Consider the following 21,532-nt stretch of genomic DNA (forward strand, 5'->3'; position numbering starts at 1 on the left):
TGTATGACGCTGTCATCGCCCACTTCACCAAGAAAGACCGACGAATGGATTTCGTGTTCATGTAGGACTAGGTAAGTAAAAAAACTATTTTTTTCTTATTTCAAGTTCTTAATTCGGGGCATTCAGTAATCTGTGGTCTATTTATTGTGTTATTTTGTGGAGGTTGTCTGTGACAGCGCAAATTGCTTTTGATAAGTTATCAGAAGTGCACGCGACCCTGGCATGATCATCCCGTGCATACGCGACCCCCCCCCCCCCCCAAAAAAAAAAACAAAAAAAAAAAAAAATAGGGCTGAGGGCTGAAGTGAAGGCCCAGCCGTAGTGCTCACGGTTCGCCACTGCATTTCTGCAACTTGACTTGTTCCTGGCTATTCCTGATGTGGGAAGATTGAAGTCTTTGGTGTGCTGCTCACTTGTTCACTGTCATCACACGTCACTTGAAGTCACTTTAGCAAAATAGAGCTGATTCAGTCAGGCACGTTTTGATGTGCAAGCCCTCAAATTGCTAAAGTAAATTACACGTACACTTGTGTTATTAATGATGTGAATCCTATTTATTTTGTTTAATTTCTAAATAAATGTTGGCAAAAATGCATGGATAGTTGGATGGATAGATCATTTACTATGGAATTATTGTATGCGTTGGCAAAAATGCATGGATAATTGGATGGCTAGATCATGTACTATGGAATTATTGTATGCGTCATTGATTTGTGAGGCTACTTTGATACCAATGTCATTTCTTTTATAATGGGTAGGCCTAATAATATATAGCATATCACGTGAGAGTGGTGCGCTTTCAGGCCGAAAGTGTAGTCTGGCCACCTGGTCTCTCTTGAAAAAAATGGTGGTTTGGTGGTTGGGTTTTTTTGGGGGGGGGGGGGTTGGGGGGGTAGGAGGAAGGGCAATAGCAAAGCAAAATTGAAAAAGAGATCTCGTTTATGTCACATATATGTCTCCTAGACATAAATGAGCATTTATTAAGACCAAAGTGCTTTTCTCATTATTCTCAAATGTCTCTCCTGAGAAATAAGTCTCATGATGAGCATTGCGTGAGCATTCTACCAGTTCTGAACACTTTCCCATATTGGTCTCCTTTCCAGATCTCAGCTAAGACAAAAATGAGACATGTTTGCTGCTCTCAAATATGTCTCAATCATATATCCTCACTAGCAAGATCTCTCAGTTATGTCTCTTAAAGCTATTTGACGTCTCAAATTAGTTTAACTGAAAAAAACATCAGCAAATATAAAAATGAGAATAGCACAAGCTCTCAAATATGTCTCAATATGATACATATTTTAGCATACAGCCTAGAATCACTTTGAGTTTTTAGCCAACAACTTTAACTTAACATGTGATGTGCACAAACCTCATCTTTTGGAAAATGAAAATGTAGGCTATGTACTTTGAATAAAAGTCACCTCGCCTCCAATGAGCATGCGCGGCGGACTGCATGGAAACACTACTCAAATTTGAAATAAATTTAAAATATATGCACTTAACTAAAATGTAAATTGATTCTAAAAAGGGTAAATTACATAGTTATTTAGGAAATCGGTGCACTGCTTGCGTGTACATTTTTACTTGGTTATTTCAATATGAGTGACGTACTTCCGGAAAAGCTACTAACGCGGGATTCTGAGGGCTTGAAGAAGAAGGAGGAGGACTGGAAGATTCCTTCATTCTTTCTGAGAAGAAGAGCCATCAAAAGAACAACACTTTTCAGGAAGTTTTTCACTTGTCACGCGTACGCGACGAGAGGTAAGAACCCTGCCATATTTCAGTTAGTCAGTTACATTACGTGACAAATGTAAACGTATTTTGGTTTAGAAATTAACGGTGGTGGTGGCTAAGATATGAATGGCAGTTGGAAGGTGACTAACGGCAATGGCGTGTGTTAAAGCAACGGACGGCGTCTGTTCACCAAGTAATGAAATGTCCTTCCAGGCGAACCATATTCATTTGACTACACTTTGGCTAAGAGATGAAATGTTTGGGTATATGTCAACAGTAAGTCCTGGCTTAATTTAAACCGCAAATACAAATGTGACCAATGTGGAGGCGGCCATGCTAATTCTTAGCTAAACAGGTTCCCTCAGCCAGTTCAGTTCCCTCACGGGAAAAAGTTCCGTTTCTTCCCCCGAATTGCTTTTGCTTCGACAGTGCACTTGTGGTGGCCATACGGTGAACCCAATACAATGACCCGGGTTGTTTTATAACCATTAGGTTATACATTATGCATGGTGGTTATGAATTCACATCGTCAGGCTATTTGCCACCTGCTGCGTTGGGGGGGTCCGCCATTTTACGTATGCTACATGGAGTAATAGCTATGGGGGCGGGTTTCGAAAATGTAATAGTTTTGGCGATTTCACTAAATGAAAGTTTCAACTAAATGAAACTACACGACACAATTTGAAACCATGCTTTTGGTTGGTTGGGTGGTGGTTGGGTTTGGGTGAACAGACGATTATTTTTCGAAAGCCGTACTCCATGTGGCGTTTCTGAAATGGCGAATGCTATCTGGGTGAAGCTAATGGTGGACGCTACCTAGGCAAGCTTGCAGCCCCTATCAACGTCGCGGGTGTAGCTGCTCTGAAACATTTGTAGTTATTTTTATTCATCAAATTCTAGGTATTTATTGTGACTGGGAAAATTGTACTCAGCATACATGAAAAGGGGGATCTTCTCCATGGTTAATCATCAGTATTCTCTCTCTGTGTCTGTCTCTTTCAGGGAGTTTTGCATTCGTCCGGTGGGAGGACGGGTACACCGGAAAAATCGACAACGTCCGCAATATTTTGTCATGTGATGAAGCACCTGTGCAGCTCAGCAATCTGAAGTCAGGTGATAAGGTCTTGGCTAAGTGGACTGATGGCAAATTCTATAAAGCAGTTGTAGAGTACATGTCATGTGAGCACTTGGCACCCCACCGCAGAGGCGATGATGAAGCCCAACCAGTCTATGCAGAGCTAACTCCGAGACAGCCTGGTCAGTTTTCATTTTTTAATAATTATAATTCAATGTATGGTTTTGTTTCACCATACAACACCTCTGCTACATACGAGGGCTACCCATATGGCCATACTCTCAATAGCCCTCCATCCAACGGAGGCGTCCACGTCCAGGGTCCATCACTCAGCAGCACTCCAACAACCGGAGGCGTCCAGGGTCCATCACTCAGTAGCACTCCGTCCAACGGAGGCGTCCACGTCCAGGGTCCATCACTCAGCAGCACTCCAACAACCGGAGGCGTCCAGGGTCCATCACTCAGCAGCACTCCAACAACCGGAGGCGTCCAGGGTCCATCACTCAGCAGCACTCCAACAACCGGAGACGTCCACGTCCAGGGTCCATCACTCAGCAGCACTCCAACAACCGGAGGCGTCCAGGGTCCATCACGCCACTCGCCCGGAAGCGAAGGCCTTACACCGGGAAGTTGCTGGTCACCTTGTTCTGACTGTAAGGAGGAGGTGGAGGAACTGCTCCGCGAGAGAAAAAAGATTCACGATGTTGTCTCAAGAATAGGTAAGTATTTTCTCATTGTGTTGCTATTTTTATGATCTTTGTTTGTTTATGAAAACCTACGGGATATCCTGTTTTAATGTGTTAACATCCATTTTAAAGAGCAGCTACGTCTTTTCTATTTTGTCTCCAATGTGTCAGATCCAGACCAACTTAAACAGCTCCAGGCCCTCTGTGAGCTGCTGGCTAAGAATGTGGACGGCGCACCCACCACCGTGGGACAGCAGGAGCTCTTCCCAGGATGTGGGGTCCAGATTTCATCCTACCAGCTGGCTGCCATCACCCACGCGGCCAAGCCGAACTGCATGCGCCTCTTCCATGGCCTCTTTGACCATTTCTTCTCAGTCGCTGACTGTCGTAATGCTGTCCCATTTGGCCGTCCTGGAGGCTCTCAGGGGAAGAAAGTCCTTGACCGGACCAAGGTGGACGCAATACGAAGTAAGTTTAATTTAATTTACACTGACTTGGGAAGCCATTCATGACATCCCTGTGCAATTAGAATTTTAATAACACAAGTAAGTTTCCTTTAGCATTCATTAAGGATAAGAAATTGCATGTTGAATTCTGGAAATTGACTACTGATAATATGAGTAAATAAAGAGTAAATGGGGAAATCACTTGTATATGATTGTGAATTGTGTATTTTCAACAATGTGCTCTCTTTTTGAAACCAGGGTAGCGGGCATATGCCTATCAAATGTATGAATTAATGGTGTGGCTGTCCTTTAAACGTGAAATGAACAATGGTGGTGTGTTTCTACCAAATACTAATTACGGTACAAATAATGTTCTTGTCTTCCAGCGTATGTCCTGAGATGTGCCACGCTGCCTGGTTGGGAACCAGTGGAGGAGTCAAAATTGAAAAAGGCGTTTGTTAACAAATGTAGGGCCAGAGCAGGTGCTCCTACTATGCAGTAGCCTGGCCACAAACTCAAAGTCTTTGGGTGCGATCAAACAGCAAAGTTCAAGTTAAGCAAAAAAAAAAAAAAAGCCGCACTCCCGGATGAAGTGTTTGCAGTTTTAATACTGGGTTAGCATGGCAGACAGACGTTTCTGCCTAACAGGGTTAAGTACAATCCTGGTTCCCCCGTCTCTGAGACAGCCACCTGTGTTACCAGTGATACTTTTAAAATGTACTTTGTGAAATCACACTATGATAACATTTTGGTTAAGTATAATGCCCTTTCAAAAAGTACAATGCTGGTTCCCCCTCTTGGTGATTTGCTGAAATTGTTGAAGTTGCTTTGTCCTGACAGTCTGAACACTGACTGCTTAAACAGTATACAAAAGTTTAAAAACTTTTATTTTCTCCCAATCTGCAACGTCTCCCATTTCAGTACATAAATACTGCAATAATTGTTTTGGGTCGTTAGACAGTGGAATGACGGATGAATGTGGCGCTTGTGGTACCAGTCAATCTGAAGAGAACTCCTCATCCTTCATAGAGATTCCAATTGAAGATCAAATAAGATCATTGTTTCTCAAGCCAGGTTTTCAGGACAAACTTAACTTTAGATTTAGCAGGAAGAAGACTGATCCCAAAAACATAGAAGATATATATGATGGAGAAGTCTACAAACACCTTGTAGATGGGGGTGGTCCTCTTAGTGATCCTAATGCAATCTCACTTATGTGGAATACAGATGGGGTGCCTATTTTCAAATCTTCCAAATTTTCAGTGTGGCCCTTTTATTGTATCATTAATGAATTGAACTTTCTGGAACGCACAAAAAGACAGAACATGATATTTGCTGGACTTTGGTACGTGAATTCAAAACCATCCATGGTTACATTTTTAAAGTGATACTGTCCCATTTTTGGAAATGGGATCATATTACACCTCCCCTTGAGTTAAATAATTGAGTTTTACCTTTCTCCCATACTTCCTGCCATTCTCTGTGTATGGCAGTGCAAAGTTTACCTCCATGCTAGCAGTTAACATTGAGTCCTATTAGACCAGTTAGCCGCCAATTGGTCTAATAGGACTCAATGTTAACTGCTAACATGGAGGTAAAATTTGCACTGCCATACTCAGAGAACAGTTGAAAGTACAAGAGAAAGGCAAAACTCAACTATTTAACTCAAGGGGAGGTGTAATATGATTTCCAAAATGGGACAGTACCACTTTAAGACCACTAAGTGACACATTGAGTCAACTTGCAGAGAATGGCATTCTTGTGCAACCTGCAGGATTGTCTTCCGAACCCTTTGTTTGTAAGGTGCTCACCATTGCTGGAACATGCGACTTACCTGCTAAGGCATTAGTCCTCAATTCAGTGCAGTACAATGGGAAATTTGGATGCCATAAATGTGAGCAGCCAGGGCAGACTGTGAGAACGGGGGTAAGGGGTCATGTCCATGCATTTCCATACCAACATGGGGATCCAAAAGGGCAACTACGTACAAATGAAAAGCTTGCTCAGGATATGAAAATTGCAAGTGAGACTAAAACAACGGTTAAAGGTGTGAAGGGTCCCTGTTGGCTTAATAGCACTTAATAGCATAAGGCACTGCCATTGATTACTACATGCACTCAGTCCTTCTTGGAGTTATGCGCCTTTTGATGGTTCTGTGGTTTTCTAAAGAGTTTTCTCGTGAGCCCTTCAGCATGGCAAGAAATGCTAAAGAAATTGACAGGCGCTTTCAAGATATATCTCCTCCATCCTCAACTAGATATCCTCGATCGATGGCATCGCTTAGAATGTTTTTTAAAGCATCAGAATATCGAGATATTTTGATCTTCTATGGACCTGTTGTCTTCCGTGGAATTCTTGCAACAATGTACTACAATCACTTCCTTCTACTAAGTGAAGCCATTTTTGTTTTGTTAATGGAATCCATATCAGTTGAACAGGTTGATCATGCAGAGAAACTATTATGGAACTTTTGTTCTCAAATGGCTAATCTCTATGGTGACCGATACGAAACTGCGAATGTACATCTTCTGGTGCACCTAGCCGATAGTGTCAGGACTCTCTGTCCATTATGGACTCATTCATGTTTCCACTTTGAGGACAAGAATGTTTATTTGTTAAGGCTTATACATGGTACTCAAAATATACCAATGCAGATGGTCCATGCAGTCAAAATTGTATAATCTATTCCTGTTATTTCACAAACCACAAAACCAGGGAATGCCGTAGCTGAATTTTACACACGGATGACTAAAGACAATTGTTTCAGTCAGGACAACAATGATTTAAAAAAGTGCTGGGTTCCTTCGGTCAACCAATGTACCAGACTCTGCACTGGTTTTGTTGCTATTTAATAGCTATGCATGTAATATCAGGGTTCCCACACGTCCTGGAAAACCTGGAAAACCTGGAAATTTAGAGATGTGTTTTCAAGTCCTTGAAAGTCCTGGAAATTCACTAAATGTCCTGGAAAAAAAAATATTTGTCCTGGATTTTTTTTCCCTTCAACTTTTTCCCGATTTTGTTTGTGGTATAATTTTACTCTTCTCCGAGTCCACACACACACACACAGTTTGGTCAGGTTGCCATCTTTGATTGCACTTATACACTGTCATATTCTTTGACTCAGTGTTGCCAAAAGTCGCTAGAAGTCGCTAGTTGGCTTACTGAAAAGTCGCTAGCTGATATCATGGCGTTATATATCTCTCGAAAACCTGCTTACGGTCATAATAGGCCTACAAATAGGCAGTGCTAGCACTTCCTTACAAAATTGTACTGCTATCTTTTTTGGAGATCAGAGCTTTCAGTCTCACTAGCCACTTTGAAAGCTAGTTTGATCTTTGGTGTGACGAATCACAGTAGTTGCATCAATTGTTTGTATGCAAGAATATTCCAGAGAAAAAGAAACTGGCAACAAAACTGGCTTGCAGAAAGACAGAAACCACTGGCCACAATGGTTGGTGAGCAAAAAAGTCAAAGTCAAGTCTTGTGGAGAATGCATTTAAATCCAAGTACACTAATTTTTGCGATAAGAGGAGACTATTACGGTACTAATTTCTGAGATAATGTGACATTAATGTGAGTTTACATTGCACTTGGATAAGAACGCTTATTCGCAGGAAATTACATTGGCCACGGTGTAGTACGGGGGCGTAGCCCGGGGACACCATGCGCAGTGGATGCAAGGCCATGATCGATAAAAATTGTGACACTGGAAACTCCGCAATTTGAATTGCATTGTGGGTGCGAGGAGCTGCTGTTAGTTCCGGCCCGGTCAAAATAGGATGTCCTGTCGTCAATGCTCAGTTTGTGGTTAAATTACAGCTGTCATTCAGCCTTAATTACAGCTGACACAAATTCACTATGTCCTATGACCTGTTCCACACTCCAGCCCTGGCGGTAGTGGCTTTGCATTTTACCTTGCCGCCAGTACTCAGCAAATAACGTACATTGGATAAGAAGTATCACTCAATGGAAAATGCATTGGGTTAGGTGTAGTCCGAGGACATTGCTTAAAGACACTGTGCTCATGGTCAGTGGATGCAACGCCATAATGGATAAAATCTGAACTCTGTCAAGACTGCAAAATTGGTCAAGAGAGGAGATCCAGTTGTCAGTGTTTAATGTAATCCCTCCTATCACTAGTCTCCTCTGTACTAACTGCAGAAGAAGAAAGTGACTCCCCTTGCGGCCATGCCATACTATGCTCTTATGACGTCTTTGGACATACCCTCTTCCCTAACACACTGTACTCATTTATTTCAACTAGGGATGCACGATGTATCGGCCAGATGTATCGGTATCGGCCGATATTTGACATTTCTCAACACATCGGACATCGGTCCGATGGGTAAAACTGGGCTGATGTTAACGCCAATGTTTTTTTTTATATGTTACGGTTCTAATAGATTGGACTTGACGGTGACTTTCATTGTTTGTCTTCTAGTTTTTATCACAGGGAGTTAAAAAGTGTTTTTGGAAATAAGAGGACATTCAAAAATTCTGTTTGTTTGCATTAATGTCATCTCTGTAAAAAAAAGAAAAGAAAAACATCGGTATCGGTTAATATCGGTTATTGGCCAAAACCGTTATATCAATATCGGATGTCGGTATCGGCCGAAAACATCGTGCATCCCTAATTTCAACCTTAAAGTCACATTGTCTCTAAAATGCATTGTGTGTCGCTGTGTATGTCCAAATTGTGGGTCCGACGGATGAAATATCCGTCCTGAATTATCCAAAAATAGTCCTGGAAATGTCCTGGAAATATCCTGGAAAATTATTTTTGAAAAAGAGTGGGAACCCTGAATATGGTAGTGTTGTACTTTCACAAGGAATCAACTTCTACTTTGCCTTTTGACACTTCTGTTGATAACAATGCTATTGTACTTTTTGAAAGGGTAAGATAATTATACTTAACCAAAATGTTATAAGTGTGATTTTACAAAGTACATTTAAAAGTATCACTGGTAACACATCGTATTTTTTTTCGTGCAATATTAATAGAAAGCATTGTTGGCTTAGGTCACTTCTCTGAGGTAGTGTTTGATATTCTGTGTAACTCAGGATGAAGCTCCTGTGCAGCTGAGCAATCTGAAATCAGGAGATCCTGTTTTGGCTAAATGTACGGATGGCAAATTCTATAAAGCCATGGTAGAGTACATGTCACTTGAGCACTTGGCACCTCCAGGCCACAGAGGTGATGATGAAACCTAACCAGTCTACGCAGACCTAACTCTGAGACAGCCACCTGTGTTACCAGTGATACTTTTAAAATGTACTTTGTGAAATCACACTATGATGACAATTTGGTTAGGTATAATGCTCTTTCAAAAAGTACAATGCTGGTTCCCCCCTCCCCCCTTTAAAAAGTGCTGGGTTCCTTCGGTCAACCAATGTACCAGACTCTGCACTGGTTGTGTCGCTATTTAATAGCTACGTCTGTAATATGGTAGGGTGGTACTTTCACAAGGAATCTACTTTTGACACTTTTGTTGATAACAATGCTATTGTACTTTTTGAAAGGGTAAGATAATTATACTTAACCAAAACGTTATAAGTGTGATTTTACAAAGTACATTTAAAAGCATCACTGGTAACACATCGTACTTTTTAACAGCGCAATATTAATAGAAAGCATTGTTGGCTTAGGTCACTTCTCTGAGGTAGTGTTTGATATTCTGTGTAACTCAGGATGAAGCTCCTGTGCATGTCACTTGAGCGTCTATGTCCAAGGTCCATCACTCAGTAGCACTCCATCCACCGGAGGCGTCCATGTCCAAGGTCCATCACTCAGTAGCACTCCAGTCTACACAGACCTAACTCAGAGACAGCCACCTGTGTTACCAGTGATACTTTTATAATGATATATGTATAATGTATGATGATAATGTATAATGATAAGTCAAGTATAATGTTAAAGGACCACTTCAGTCAATTTCAACATGCTGTTGTATTGCTCACGCTACCCTTGACTTTTCAGTACCCGGTGATGCCACATTTTTCGGCTCAGCCCTTTCTGAAATATGAGCTATTTTAATGGGGGCAGCGTTTGTTTGCTTTTCTTTTTTTTTAAAAATAACATAGGCCTACTCCAAATATTTTCCCAAAAGCTACCACTGTTTGCTAGTTGTCTGCTGATGTTGCATAACCCTTTGGATGTTTTTGGGAATAAATAGATTCGGAAAAGGCCGAAGAAGGGGGGAAAAACCTCAGGTACTGACAAGTCCAGGGTAATGTGAGCATTACAACTGCATGTTGAAATTGAAGTTATCCTTTAAAGTGATACTGTCCCATTTTTAGAAATGAGCTCATTTTACACCTCTCCTTGCGTTAAATGATTGGATTTAGCATTGTTAACATTGAGTCCTATTGGACCAGTTGGCCGCCAGCTGGTCTGATTGGACTCAATGTTAACTGTTAGCATGGAGATAAACTTTGTACTGCCGTACTCAGAGAACGGTTGAAAGTACAGGAGAAGGGTAAAACCCAATCATTTAACTCAAGGAGTGGTGTAATATGAGCTTATTTCCAAAAATGGGACAGTATCACCTAAAGTATATGAAGGCTTTCGTTGCAAAACGACATGTCCACCATTTTGGACTTTTGCATTTTATTATTGTAAATGACTGGCATGAATTCACACATAGATGATAGGACTTCCGAACATTCAAATAGTTCAAGATCATACTTTTTAAACCAATATAAAATGCATTTTGCAATGCAATGCAAAGGAATGCCCAATACAAAATGTCAAATTCCCAACATTCTACAAAATGGAGATACACCGTTTTGCAAATAAACCCTTCATATATACACATGTGTAGGGAAGCTTTTTTGTTCGGTCGGCTTTGATTGTGCTTATGGCCACCAAAAATGTTTATGTGTTATATTTGATGAAAATAAAAAAAATCTAATTTCTTGAAAATGGCTCAGATATCGCTCATTTACAGATACAATAAGACAATAAAAGAGAAACACTTAAGACATGAAAGAGAGAATAGTGAGCTCTCTTTGAGGGCTCATACTTCTCAGACTTGTCTCATAAAAGTCTCAGATTTATCTTAATTAATTCTCCTGGAAAATAGCCAAGACAAATTTGAGATCAGGGAGATACAATTGAGCTCTTCCCTGTTTCTCCTTGTTCTCAAATATTGCTGTAGTGGTTGTCTCAATTTAACCTCATATTTGTCTTAGTTATAGCCTACCCTTTCTCTTCTCATCTTAAACCTTGCTCCTAAGGGACCCTTAGGAGCAATGATCCAGAAACACTTGATCATGGAATGATACGAATATGAGAAGATGAAATATGTCTCAGGAGACGAGATTGAACCGTAAATGAGCAACAAAATTTAGTTATGGGTGCCGGGGGCCCATTGATATTTTTTTGTCCCGGGCCCAGCCAAACCTGTCAGCGGCCCTGTGTCTCACTAACTGTGTCATACTAGAGAGAACACACAAAGAGAAACGAATCTTCCCATCTCTAGCCATGCCTTCATAAAAGAAAGCATACGGTAGCTTGCATTGTTATGACTGAAGAGCAAGTCGTTACGTTATAATAAGACAAGAAATAATTACACGTTTGATATTACACACACTCATGGGTACCTTAATCCTGGCTTAATACAATGGGCAGCAGGCAAACTCTCATTGAGCAAGTAAAGTTAATACTGTCTTTCACCAGTCACCAGTCACCAGACATTTCAGTGCTAATTCAACCCTTAAAGTAGAGTTGAATGTAATGCTCATGGTAGCCATATTCTCTAGTTTTAAAGGTGCAATTGTAATTTTAAAGGTACATTGTGTAGGATGGTGACCAGAGTAGGTACTGCAACTGCACGCTGAAACTGTGCTGAATATTGCCAAATTTGATATTTTCATGAATATTTACTAAGTAATAAAGTAGTATTTACTTTTATGAACAACGTACAGTACGTTTTGCAGCTGAAAGTGTCAATTTCTGGACATTGAAAATGGCAGACATGGAAAAGATTCACCTTTTCACATTAGTCAGGGTCAATTTTCCCAAAAGATGAACCCTGAAGGCAAATTGTGTTAATTTTTGGTATACAACTGATTTAGGGGTATTCAAGGGTGCTGAATCCAAATCTGTTGTATACCGGGCGCAAAAATGTACGGAAATGCCTCAAACGGGCAAAATCCAATATGGCCGCCGACACCAGGTTAAAATCTCGCAATCCCTTTTCTTTTTGACTAAACAAGGTATGAATGTGAAAACAAGATTTATTTTTATGTTTTCATATATGGGGAACCCCATTCTGTCATCAGATTTAAGGTCAGATTTGAAGAAAATGCTTATATAATTGGCTGGCAGCTTTTTTAAAACAGGGAGCCTCATATTGTCAACGATTTGTAGCATTATGATCAAACTTTCAAGATACACAGAAAATAATGTCTGATGTCTTTGTGAACACCAATACTACCACAAACTGCACTGGACTGTCTACTTTCATCTGAAAAAAGAAGTTTGTGTCTACCTATTTCCATTCTTTAGTTACTGGCAGTAGAACATGGGATGACGCCTCTAAAAAAGCACTGATTTCTGACCCAAAAATAGTACACTTCTGTGTCCATATTTTTTCTTTCCGGACAAAGTGCCTTTTTATAGTATTCATGTTTGGTATACAGCATTTCCATGGGTTTTGAAATATGCTCAATTCAAATCTGTCGTATACCAGGCTCAAAAAATTCCTATAATGCCTCAAAATGAAGGAATCCAATATGGCCGCCGTCACCAGAGATATACATATCTTTGATTAAACAAGGTGAACTCTTAAAAACATTATGTAGCTATATGTTTTCTTTTCACACATGGGAAATAATGTATGTAATCAAATTTAAAATTATAATCAAAGGTAGTCAGTGTAGTCAGGCAGTTCAGTGTAGTCTGAATTCATGTTTACATCCATTTTTTTTCTTGCCAATTAACTGACAGGCTAATTTCTATTGAAATGTTTTGTCTTATTTCAATTGCTTATGCACAATGAAATGTGTTCACCTCAGCCCACCTCTTCCATTATGACAAAACTATACACAGATAAGTCTGTATGCCTGAATGTACCATCATCTAATATGAATATCTAGTTTTAGGAAGTTATTGTCTGCTGATTTTATTGCCTTGTTTAGATTAAATCCTTGAAAGGTGAAAGGTGGAACAAAAGACAGGTTGATGTCATTGTGAAATATTTACTTTCTTGATAGTTAGGCTATCTCCAATCATTATCAAGCTCCTCCTACTCAGTGATTTGGCCACTACATGTTTAGACACTACATAACACCAGGCACTACATTGTACTTTTGCTGCAGATGTAGCGAAAGCAATGGAGTTGTTTTGCAGTGATTAGCCCTAGTCATAGTCTTTGCTATCTACATCAGAAGCCACACAATGGCATATTGTGCCCCCACATTATCAAGCCAATGTACTGAGGCAGGATCACATACTACTCCACCCTGTCCTCCTGTCAGTCACTGAAACGGGATGGATGAAATTGAATGGGGCATTAGTCCCACTACTCCTGTATCTGCCATTCACAAAGCATGAAAAGACATCACAACTTGTGTTCGCCCCAAGGAGTGCCTCATCCCTCTCTGGATCTGCAAGAAGAGGCATGGAGTCAGTGGTGTAGTCTACTTTTTTATGATGGGTATACTGTATATTTGAGCATTTTTTGAAGTGGGTATACTGTATATATTTGTGCTATTCAAAACAATGGATCAATCAATTTTAAGTGGGTATACTGAAATCCCTGGAATTTAGAAGTGGGTATACTCCATATACCCGCGTTCTACGTAGACTACACCAATGCATGGAGTACATGGAGTCATTCAGTTGCTGCAAATAAGATAAATTTGTCTTGGGCATACATAGCTGTCGCATTTAAGCGAACAACTCCTTCAAAATCACTGGAGAGGAGGAGAGGTAATTGAGAATAAGTTAACCTAGGGCTCTGACTTCTACTCCAAATGGCTTGGATCATAAGTGGACAGTCAGAGCACACCCACAACCCTAGTGATGGTCAATATCACGCTGCCTTCCCCTTACTTGCACTTCACCCCCATGGTGTCCCTCACACAACTGTGCTTCTCTCATCCAGTGTGCTCCATCATCTAAGCTTCACCTATCACTTGGATCCCTCACATGGGATTACAACTCCATCACGTACAGTAGATAACCTATAATCCTTCGGATTCGCCCTGATCGCAAACCACAATACCGTAGAACCAATCAGGATCACTGATTTTTCAGAGATGTGACACAGTCAAAATGTATGGTGGTGAGAAGTTAAATAAGTGAAGCAACAATGACTGCTCCAATGAGTCACTTTTCGAATCTGTGAATAGTTAAAGCGCAGCTCAGACAAATGTGACACAAAATGTGTCATAAGTGCAAGGATTTCTTTAAATAACTCCACTCTTTTGGACCTCTATGCCTATGGCGTAGCTCCAGATGGAAGTTGCTGTGGCCAGCAAAAGGTGGTAGTCTGGTATACAGAGAATAATTTCTGTATCTTTGAATGCAAAGAAAACCAAAGAGATAATTGCGGCCTTCAGGAGGCACACCTACAAGAGGAAAAAAGTTAGCCCCTCTCTAATCCTCCTGCTGCATCAACAGAGCTAAAACATTATCTAGGACAGCCTCCAACCGGGTCCTCAGCTCTTTGCCTTGCTGTCCTCTTGGTACAGGTGTGTCAAAGCAAGGACCAAACAACTCGAAGGGCCATAACCACATTTCACACGCACATGCACAGAATGACCATTCATTGGTATCCCTCAATCCAATGATCTCTTTCCATCCATCTGGTGTTCTGCAATAGACTAATTGATACAGCACAATGTAAAATAGTTGTGTTTGCAGAGTGGGCCACCGCTACTGTAATATCTACATTGAGCAAGACAATCGATGCAATAACTCTTGGATACCAATGAGTATGACATGAGTACCAATACATGAGTATGTCCTCTGTGTATATATTCACACACACACACACACACACACACACACACACACACACACACACACACACACACACACACACACACACACCGTATGCACTCCCTGCTCTGTTCATGTTTTTTTTGGCACTACTAATTGTATATTCTGCTCACCAAAACTGTTTTGTGAATTAAATGTGTGCTCTGAAGTGTGTTGCTTTCAATCTCATTGAACATGTGCATAGTGACAAACACCATTCTATTCTATTCTATTCTATTCTATTCTATTCTATTCTATTCTATTCTATTCTACACATCAGCTCACCACTCAATCCTCCTTTATTCATAGATTGAATGAGCACATCAATAAAATTGGCAAACAGTGATTTCCATTGTAAAGTTGTATAAAAATAATTATTTAGGCAGACTTGTGTGTGCACTTACTTTTATGGTTGAAAAGATGGGAGCATGGGAGGTGGTTTGAGATGGAAACATTTCACCATGGTATAATGCCTCAATTATTGAATTGAAATCTGCCTGAGTGTATATTAAAGCGCCTGTATACGTACGTATGTGTACGTTGGTGTTCCAATAAGAATGTCTTCTCTGCCACACTTGTGTGTGTATGTACTCTCTCAATGTGTGGTCCGTCCGAACATTGCAATGTTATGCTTGATTGTTATTTACATTAAGAGAGGCGACAGGGTGGGGAAGAGGGAGTTAATGTAGTGTATGTGGGTAGTAAGTGTTGTCTTTTCAGTGACCAGTGTTCGTATTGTAATATTCGAAAACAAGATATGTTATCTAAGACCAATACATTTAATTAATGCCGGATTAAATTGAAATAGGGGAAATATTCCAATATAAATGATCAATTTATTAACAGTCTTAAACATGTATGCAGGTCTAAATCATGTCTTTTCATCCAAATCTTCAACCCGAGCACAGCAATGAATTCCCCATGTATGAAAACCTATAGCCGGCATAATATATTTAAGAGATGACCTTGTTCAATCACAGACATGTACTGTATATCTCTGGTGATGGCGGCCATATTGGATTCCTTCATTTTGAGAGGTACTATGGGATTTTTTGTGCCTGGTATACAGCAGATTTAAGTTAAGCATCTTTCAAAACTCATGGAAATGCTGTAAACCAAACATGAACACTAAAAAGACACTTTATCCTGCAAGCAAAAATATGGACACAGAAGTGTAGCATTTTTGTGTCAAAAAACAGTGCTTTTTTGGTGGTGTCATCCCATGTTCTACTGCCAGTAACTAAAGAATGGAAATAGGTAGACACAAACTTCTTTATTCAGGTGAAAGTAGACAGTTCAGTGCAGGTTGTGGTAGTATAGGTGTTCACAAAGATATCAGACATTATTTTCTGTGGATCTTGAAAGTTTGATCATAATGCTAAAAATCGTTGACAATATGAGGCTCCCTGTTTTAAAAAAGCTGCCAGACAATTATATAAGCATTTTCTTCAAATCTGACCTTAAATCCGATGACAGAATGGGGTTCCCCATATATGAAAACTTAAAAATAAGTCTTATTTTCATATTCATACCTTGTTTAGTCAAAAAGAAAAGGGATTGCGAGATTTTAACCTGGTGTCGGCGGCCATATTGGATTTTGCCCGTTTGAGGCATTTCTGTACATTTTTGCGCCCGGTATACAGCAGATTTGGATTCAGCACCCTTGAATACCCCTAAATCAGTTGTATACCAAAAATTAACATGATTTGCCTTCAGGACCTTAAATAAGCACATTTTCTGAAATTCTGCCTAGACTACATATGAAAAGTGCAGTTTTCCCAGTCATACATAATAAATACTTCGAATTTGATGACGGTGGTAAGTATTTGTTAAAAGGTAACATTTGTGAATGGGATAAACTGCTAAATATATTGCACAGTGTACCTGTAAGCTAACACCGCAACATGTAGTGCAGTCACCAGGCTTCTCAACAAAAATCTTTCTTTTAACCCCTTAAGATGCAGCTTTATACATTTGTTGTTACCAGTATGGTAATGACCAAGTTGTGGTGCATTACTGAAGGGCCTGTGTAGTGTCATAGTATTGTAGTGCTGTGGTAGTTACATTTCAATGACTATTACAGCGTGCCACTGGAGGTACGGCGTGCATTAAGGGGCTACAGGTACACTGTGCAGGAAATGGTCAAAAAAGGTACTGCAACTATGTTGCTCATCGAAACTGGGCTGCCTAATGCCAAATTTGATCTTGGCAGAAAGTTTACAACGTAATAAACAAATATTTTCTAGTATGGTCCAAGTACAGTCATTTTGCAGCGAAAAATGGCTTTTTTTGGAAATTCAAAAAGGGCGGACCATGGAGAAGATCCCCCTTTTCATGTATGAAAAGCACAATTCTTGCAGTCATAATGAATACTTAGAATTTGATGGTGGTGGTAAGTATTCATGAAAAAGGTAACATTAGTGAATGGGCAGCATGAATTCTGGAAATAAACAACTAAAAATCTCACAGTGTCCCTTTAAAAAGAAAAGAGCAACTCGCATTTCCTGTTGATGTGAACTAGCCTTGGGTGCCCTTCAGAATCGATTCTCACGTCCTGTAGCTATCTAAAGCTCCTGAAGTGTCACCGTTCTATCACACACTTTCCTTGTTCTCCCTCTGTCTCTCTCTCTCTCTCTCTCTGTCTCTCTCTCTCTCGCGCGCTCTCTCTCTCTCTCTCGCTCTCTCTCTCCCTCTCTCTGTGTCTCTCTCTCCCTCTCTCTCTCTCTCCCTCCCTCTCTCTCTCTCTCTCTCTCTCTCTCTCTCTCTCTCTCTCTCTCTCTCTCTCCCTCTCTCTCCCTCCCTCTCTCTCTCTCTCTATCTCTCTCTCTCTCTCTCTCTCTCTCTCTCTCTCTCTCTCTCTCTCTCTTCGAGACCTCCAGTTGTTTTTGTGGTGGGCTTATGGCCATTGCAAGGGTCGCAACTTCATCAGAGAGATGGACTCCCAGTTGGACAGCAGGAGGCCTCTTGGGACTCCTCTTCTTTCAGGGCTGGGCTGGGGCCAATATGGCCAGGGCATTTCTGGCATAGACCAGTCCCTCACACAGCCCCCCACACTCCACTACACTACAGGCTAATACATATAGTAGCCTATAATACGATATATTAGAATATGATACTGCATAATATATTTGTTGTCTATGTGTTAAAGATGCACCAATGGACTGCCCCATCTAAATTGAGCCTTGGCTGGTCTTTAACCCCTTAGCGCAGCACTGTGGCTCTCTGTAATGACATAGCAATGTTGTTATGATGTAGTTAAGCATTTTCAGCAAGTGAATAGGGTTGCCGGCGACCCCAGCTGCAGTAAGAGGCTACGAAGAAAATAAGAGCAAAAAAGCCCCCAAAAAACAGAAAGTATCTAGCCTGACTATCATCGACTTTCAAATCTCTCCGAGACTTGGCCTGACTAAGGGCATGCAGTTACCATTTCCCAAACGGTATGGTTGACCCGACAAAGTGAGAGCATTTTTCGGTAGCTCAGAAACGATATTTGTATTGCTCCTGGCCTGACTAGAAGCAACACTGAAGGTGTTGCATCACTAGGAGAGCATGGCCTGGCTACAAAGTATCGGCCCCTAAGGACTGTTGGCGCTCCGGGAAAATGCCCTATATGCCATATGACCAATCCAGCCCTGACTTCTTTACTCTGGCAACAGGACTCCATTTGAGACTCACACTTTTTTTTTACTCCAGCCATTAATTAAGGGTTTATAATGTGCTTTCACTCACTGTAATGTTCCCCCAAAGACATCCTCCTCCAGGGTTTTGCAGTCTTTTACACACACCTTCCTCCGGCGCCTTGCTGAAACTGCACACCAGGGACTCAAATTGTGCTTTCGTTTCCTTGTTTTTATGAAACAAGGAGACATGGTTTCCTTGTGTAGCTGTCCATTGCTTCCTAATTTTCTTCTTCTTCTTCTTCTTCTTCTTCTTCCTCTTCTTCCTCTTCTTCTTCTTCTTCTTCTTCTTCTTCTTCTTCTTCTTCTTCTTCATCCTCTTCTTCTTCTTTTTCTTCTAGGCCCTACTTCCCCCATACTCAAATAGCGGCTCGCGAGCCATTTGTGGCCCGCGGGGCATCTATTTGTGGCCCTCGAATAATTTTGAAAAATTAAAAAAAAAATTTTTTTTTTTTTTTTTTGGGTCCGATCGCGCTGTCGGCTCTTATTTTGAAATCGCGCCACAGACGCAATGAAGAAGCGTGCCGTGCCCCGCCCCCTCAGGCAGTTTCTCCCTCTTTGAGTCAGTCACTGCAGGCTCCGGACAGAAGCACCTACGAGTACGCTGGCATTAGAGGTTGTGAGGTAGACTACAAGGGAAGGACTGTATCAGAGCCTGTAAATAAATTATTCACAAAGTTCTCTATGCATCGTTTTTGAAAGTAATGGTCCACATTTGATTGCAAACAGTGTGTTAGGACTTCGAATTGGTTTAGCAGTAGCTGTAGCTAGTTGCTAACACAAATGAAGGCAAACTGTGTTTGAACTCTGCTGGCAGCTAACTATTGGTAGCCTATTAAAAACGAATTGCTTAATAAACTTTTCACACTTTTAAACAGTCCCCAAATAGTTCGTTTGGAATGCAAAGACCCTCATAAGACTGCAAACAAAGTTATGAGCAACTTGGCAATTTATTATTGGCTTTTGCATTTAATCAACATGGCATCAAATGTGCCATTTTCTTGTTGACAAAACCTAGTGTTCTCCTATCTTATTAGGCCGTAGGGTGACAGCCCTTTTCGTTCAACCTCGCTCCACAGCTTCCGAACAGCAGGTCCATTAGATTATGAAACGACCAAAGCTATGTTCAACTTACCGTGAAATGTCCGCTTCATGTAATCGTGCACGTAATTAAAACGGTGACATTTTAGTAAGAAATCTTATCCTCTGTAGGGAATGACGATTTTTACGTCACTGGACACCATGTGACCGTTTTAAACCAATCACGTAGCCGATTTACGGGGAAAAAGTGGCAAGCCGTCTGAAAAACTGAAAATAATGACAAGCCGTCTGTTGTTGTTAAGTCTGACCTACCTATAAGAATCTCCCAAAATACCCTTTTGAAGAGGGTATATAATAACAATTATCAAAAATAATACTCGTGCCTACATTTCTGGATTGGGAAAAATTCTAAATAAATAATAAATAGTGCTTTATTTACTGAACAAAGCACAATTATGCAATTGACATTTCATACTGTGGATTTGAGCAATTAATGGAAACAATTGCAATAAGTAGGCTGTAGATAACCCAGGCTATTGATAACCCTCTAAGTGATTGTAACTCCAAACAGTGCTTTGTTTATAGCACCAACAACTATTGTGCAAGTGGATGATAAGGTTACCTTTTCATGTTCACATATAATAACAATTATCAAAAATAATACTCATGCATATATCTCTGGATTGGAATAAGTTCTAAATAAATTATAAACAGTGCTTTATTTATAACACAAGGCACAATTTTGCAATTGACATTTCATACTGTGGGTTTGAGCAATTAATGGAAACAATTACAATAAGTAGGCTATAGATAACCCAGGCTATTGATAACCCTCTAAGTGATTGTAACAGTGCTTTGTTTATAGCACCAACAACTATTATGCAAGTGGATGATAAGGTTACCTTTTCATATTCACATTAATAAATGGAAATAATCTAATGATCAATGATAAGGACCATTCAGGTATTCATGTATTCATTTATTCACTAATAACTATACAACAAATAAAAAACTCAAAACAAGTGGCATACACATGAACCGGCATTTTCATGTACTGGTATTAACTGATCAGAGAGATGACAGACATATTTGCATAGTAGGGCAAATGTAGATTGAGCCAGGTTAAAGTCACTCCCCAGATCTGTGAAAGCATCCAGGTACACATCTTTTGCGCATGCCACAGCAAATGACTTCAGTGAGATTGAAGTTTACTGCAGTTGGGGGCCATGGGCATGACATGCCAGGACTGTGACTAAGCAGCCTCTTGAAAAGCAAAGCTGCTGTGTAAAGTGTCCGTGTCTCCTCTGCTGTGGCTGGTTGCTTTGCCTTCCTCCTTTCCGTGTCGCTGTCTGTCTGGCTCATTTCGCTGGACTGAGTCGTCTCCGCACCTGATGGTAACAAGTCCAAGACTGCATTCGTCGACAAGTTCTCAGCAAAAACCAGTTCAGATGTGTTGCGTTTGGCGGGGGTGTGGAACACTAGCTGAGTAAAATCACGACTGAGCCTCTTCTTCAATATATCCTGTCTGTAACACAAATCAACAACAAAAAAGGCATATCAGTACAAGCATAGTGGAGCTTCATGTTGTCGCTGATATGCAATAGCCACCCTCACAAATTAACTCGGAGTGAATAAATAATATTGGTGGAGTTTACTTGCTATGCAACAGATATAATACCAAGTATTCCTGTAACGAACATCACACTATCAAGAATACTGCCATCCTCCTTATTTCAAAATATTACAAGTACAGTATGTGCAGATGACAAGCAGAGTGTTAGAGAATAAGTTTAGTCAATTTCAACATGCAGTTGTAATGCTCACACTACCCTGGACGTGTCAGTACTAGAGATTTATTTTTCTTCTTCTTCAGCCTTTTC

General features: G+C 40.5%; 1 protein-coding gene across 1 annotated transcript; it reads left to right on the plus strand.

Moving 5' to 3' along the window:
* The first annotated feature begins 1,601 nt into the window (after nucleotides 1-1,601).
* Nucleotides 1,602-4,446, plus strand: LOC134456087 (uncharacterized). Its single transcript, XM_063207520.1, has 5 exons — nucleotides 1,602-1,764; nucleotides 2,740-2,845; nucleotides 3,320-3,531; nucleotides 3,670-3,966; nucleotides 4,331-4,446. Exons 1-5 carry the CDS (start codon nucleotides 1,602-1,604, stop codon nucleotides 4,444-4,446), a joined length of 894 nt encoding a protein of 297 aa, XP_063063590.1.
* The last annotated feature ends 17,086 nt before the right edge of the window (nucleotides 4,447-21,532 follow it).

The sequence above is a fragment of the Engraulis encrasicolus genome, chromosome 9, assembly GCF_034702125.1.
Source record: "Engraulis encrasicolus isolate BLACKSEA-1 chromosome 9, IST_EnEncr_1.0, whole genome shotgun sequence".
Lineage (NCBI taxonomy): Eukaryota > Metazoa > Chordata > Actinopteri > Clupeiformes > Engraulidae > Engraulis > Engraulis encrasicolus.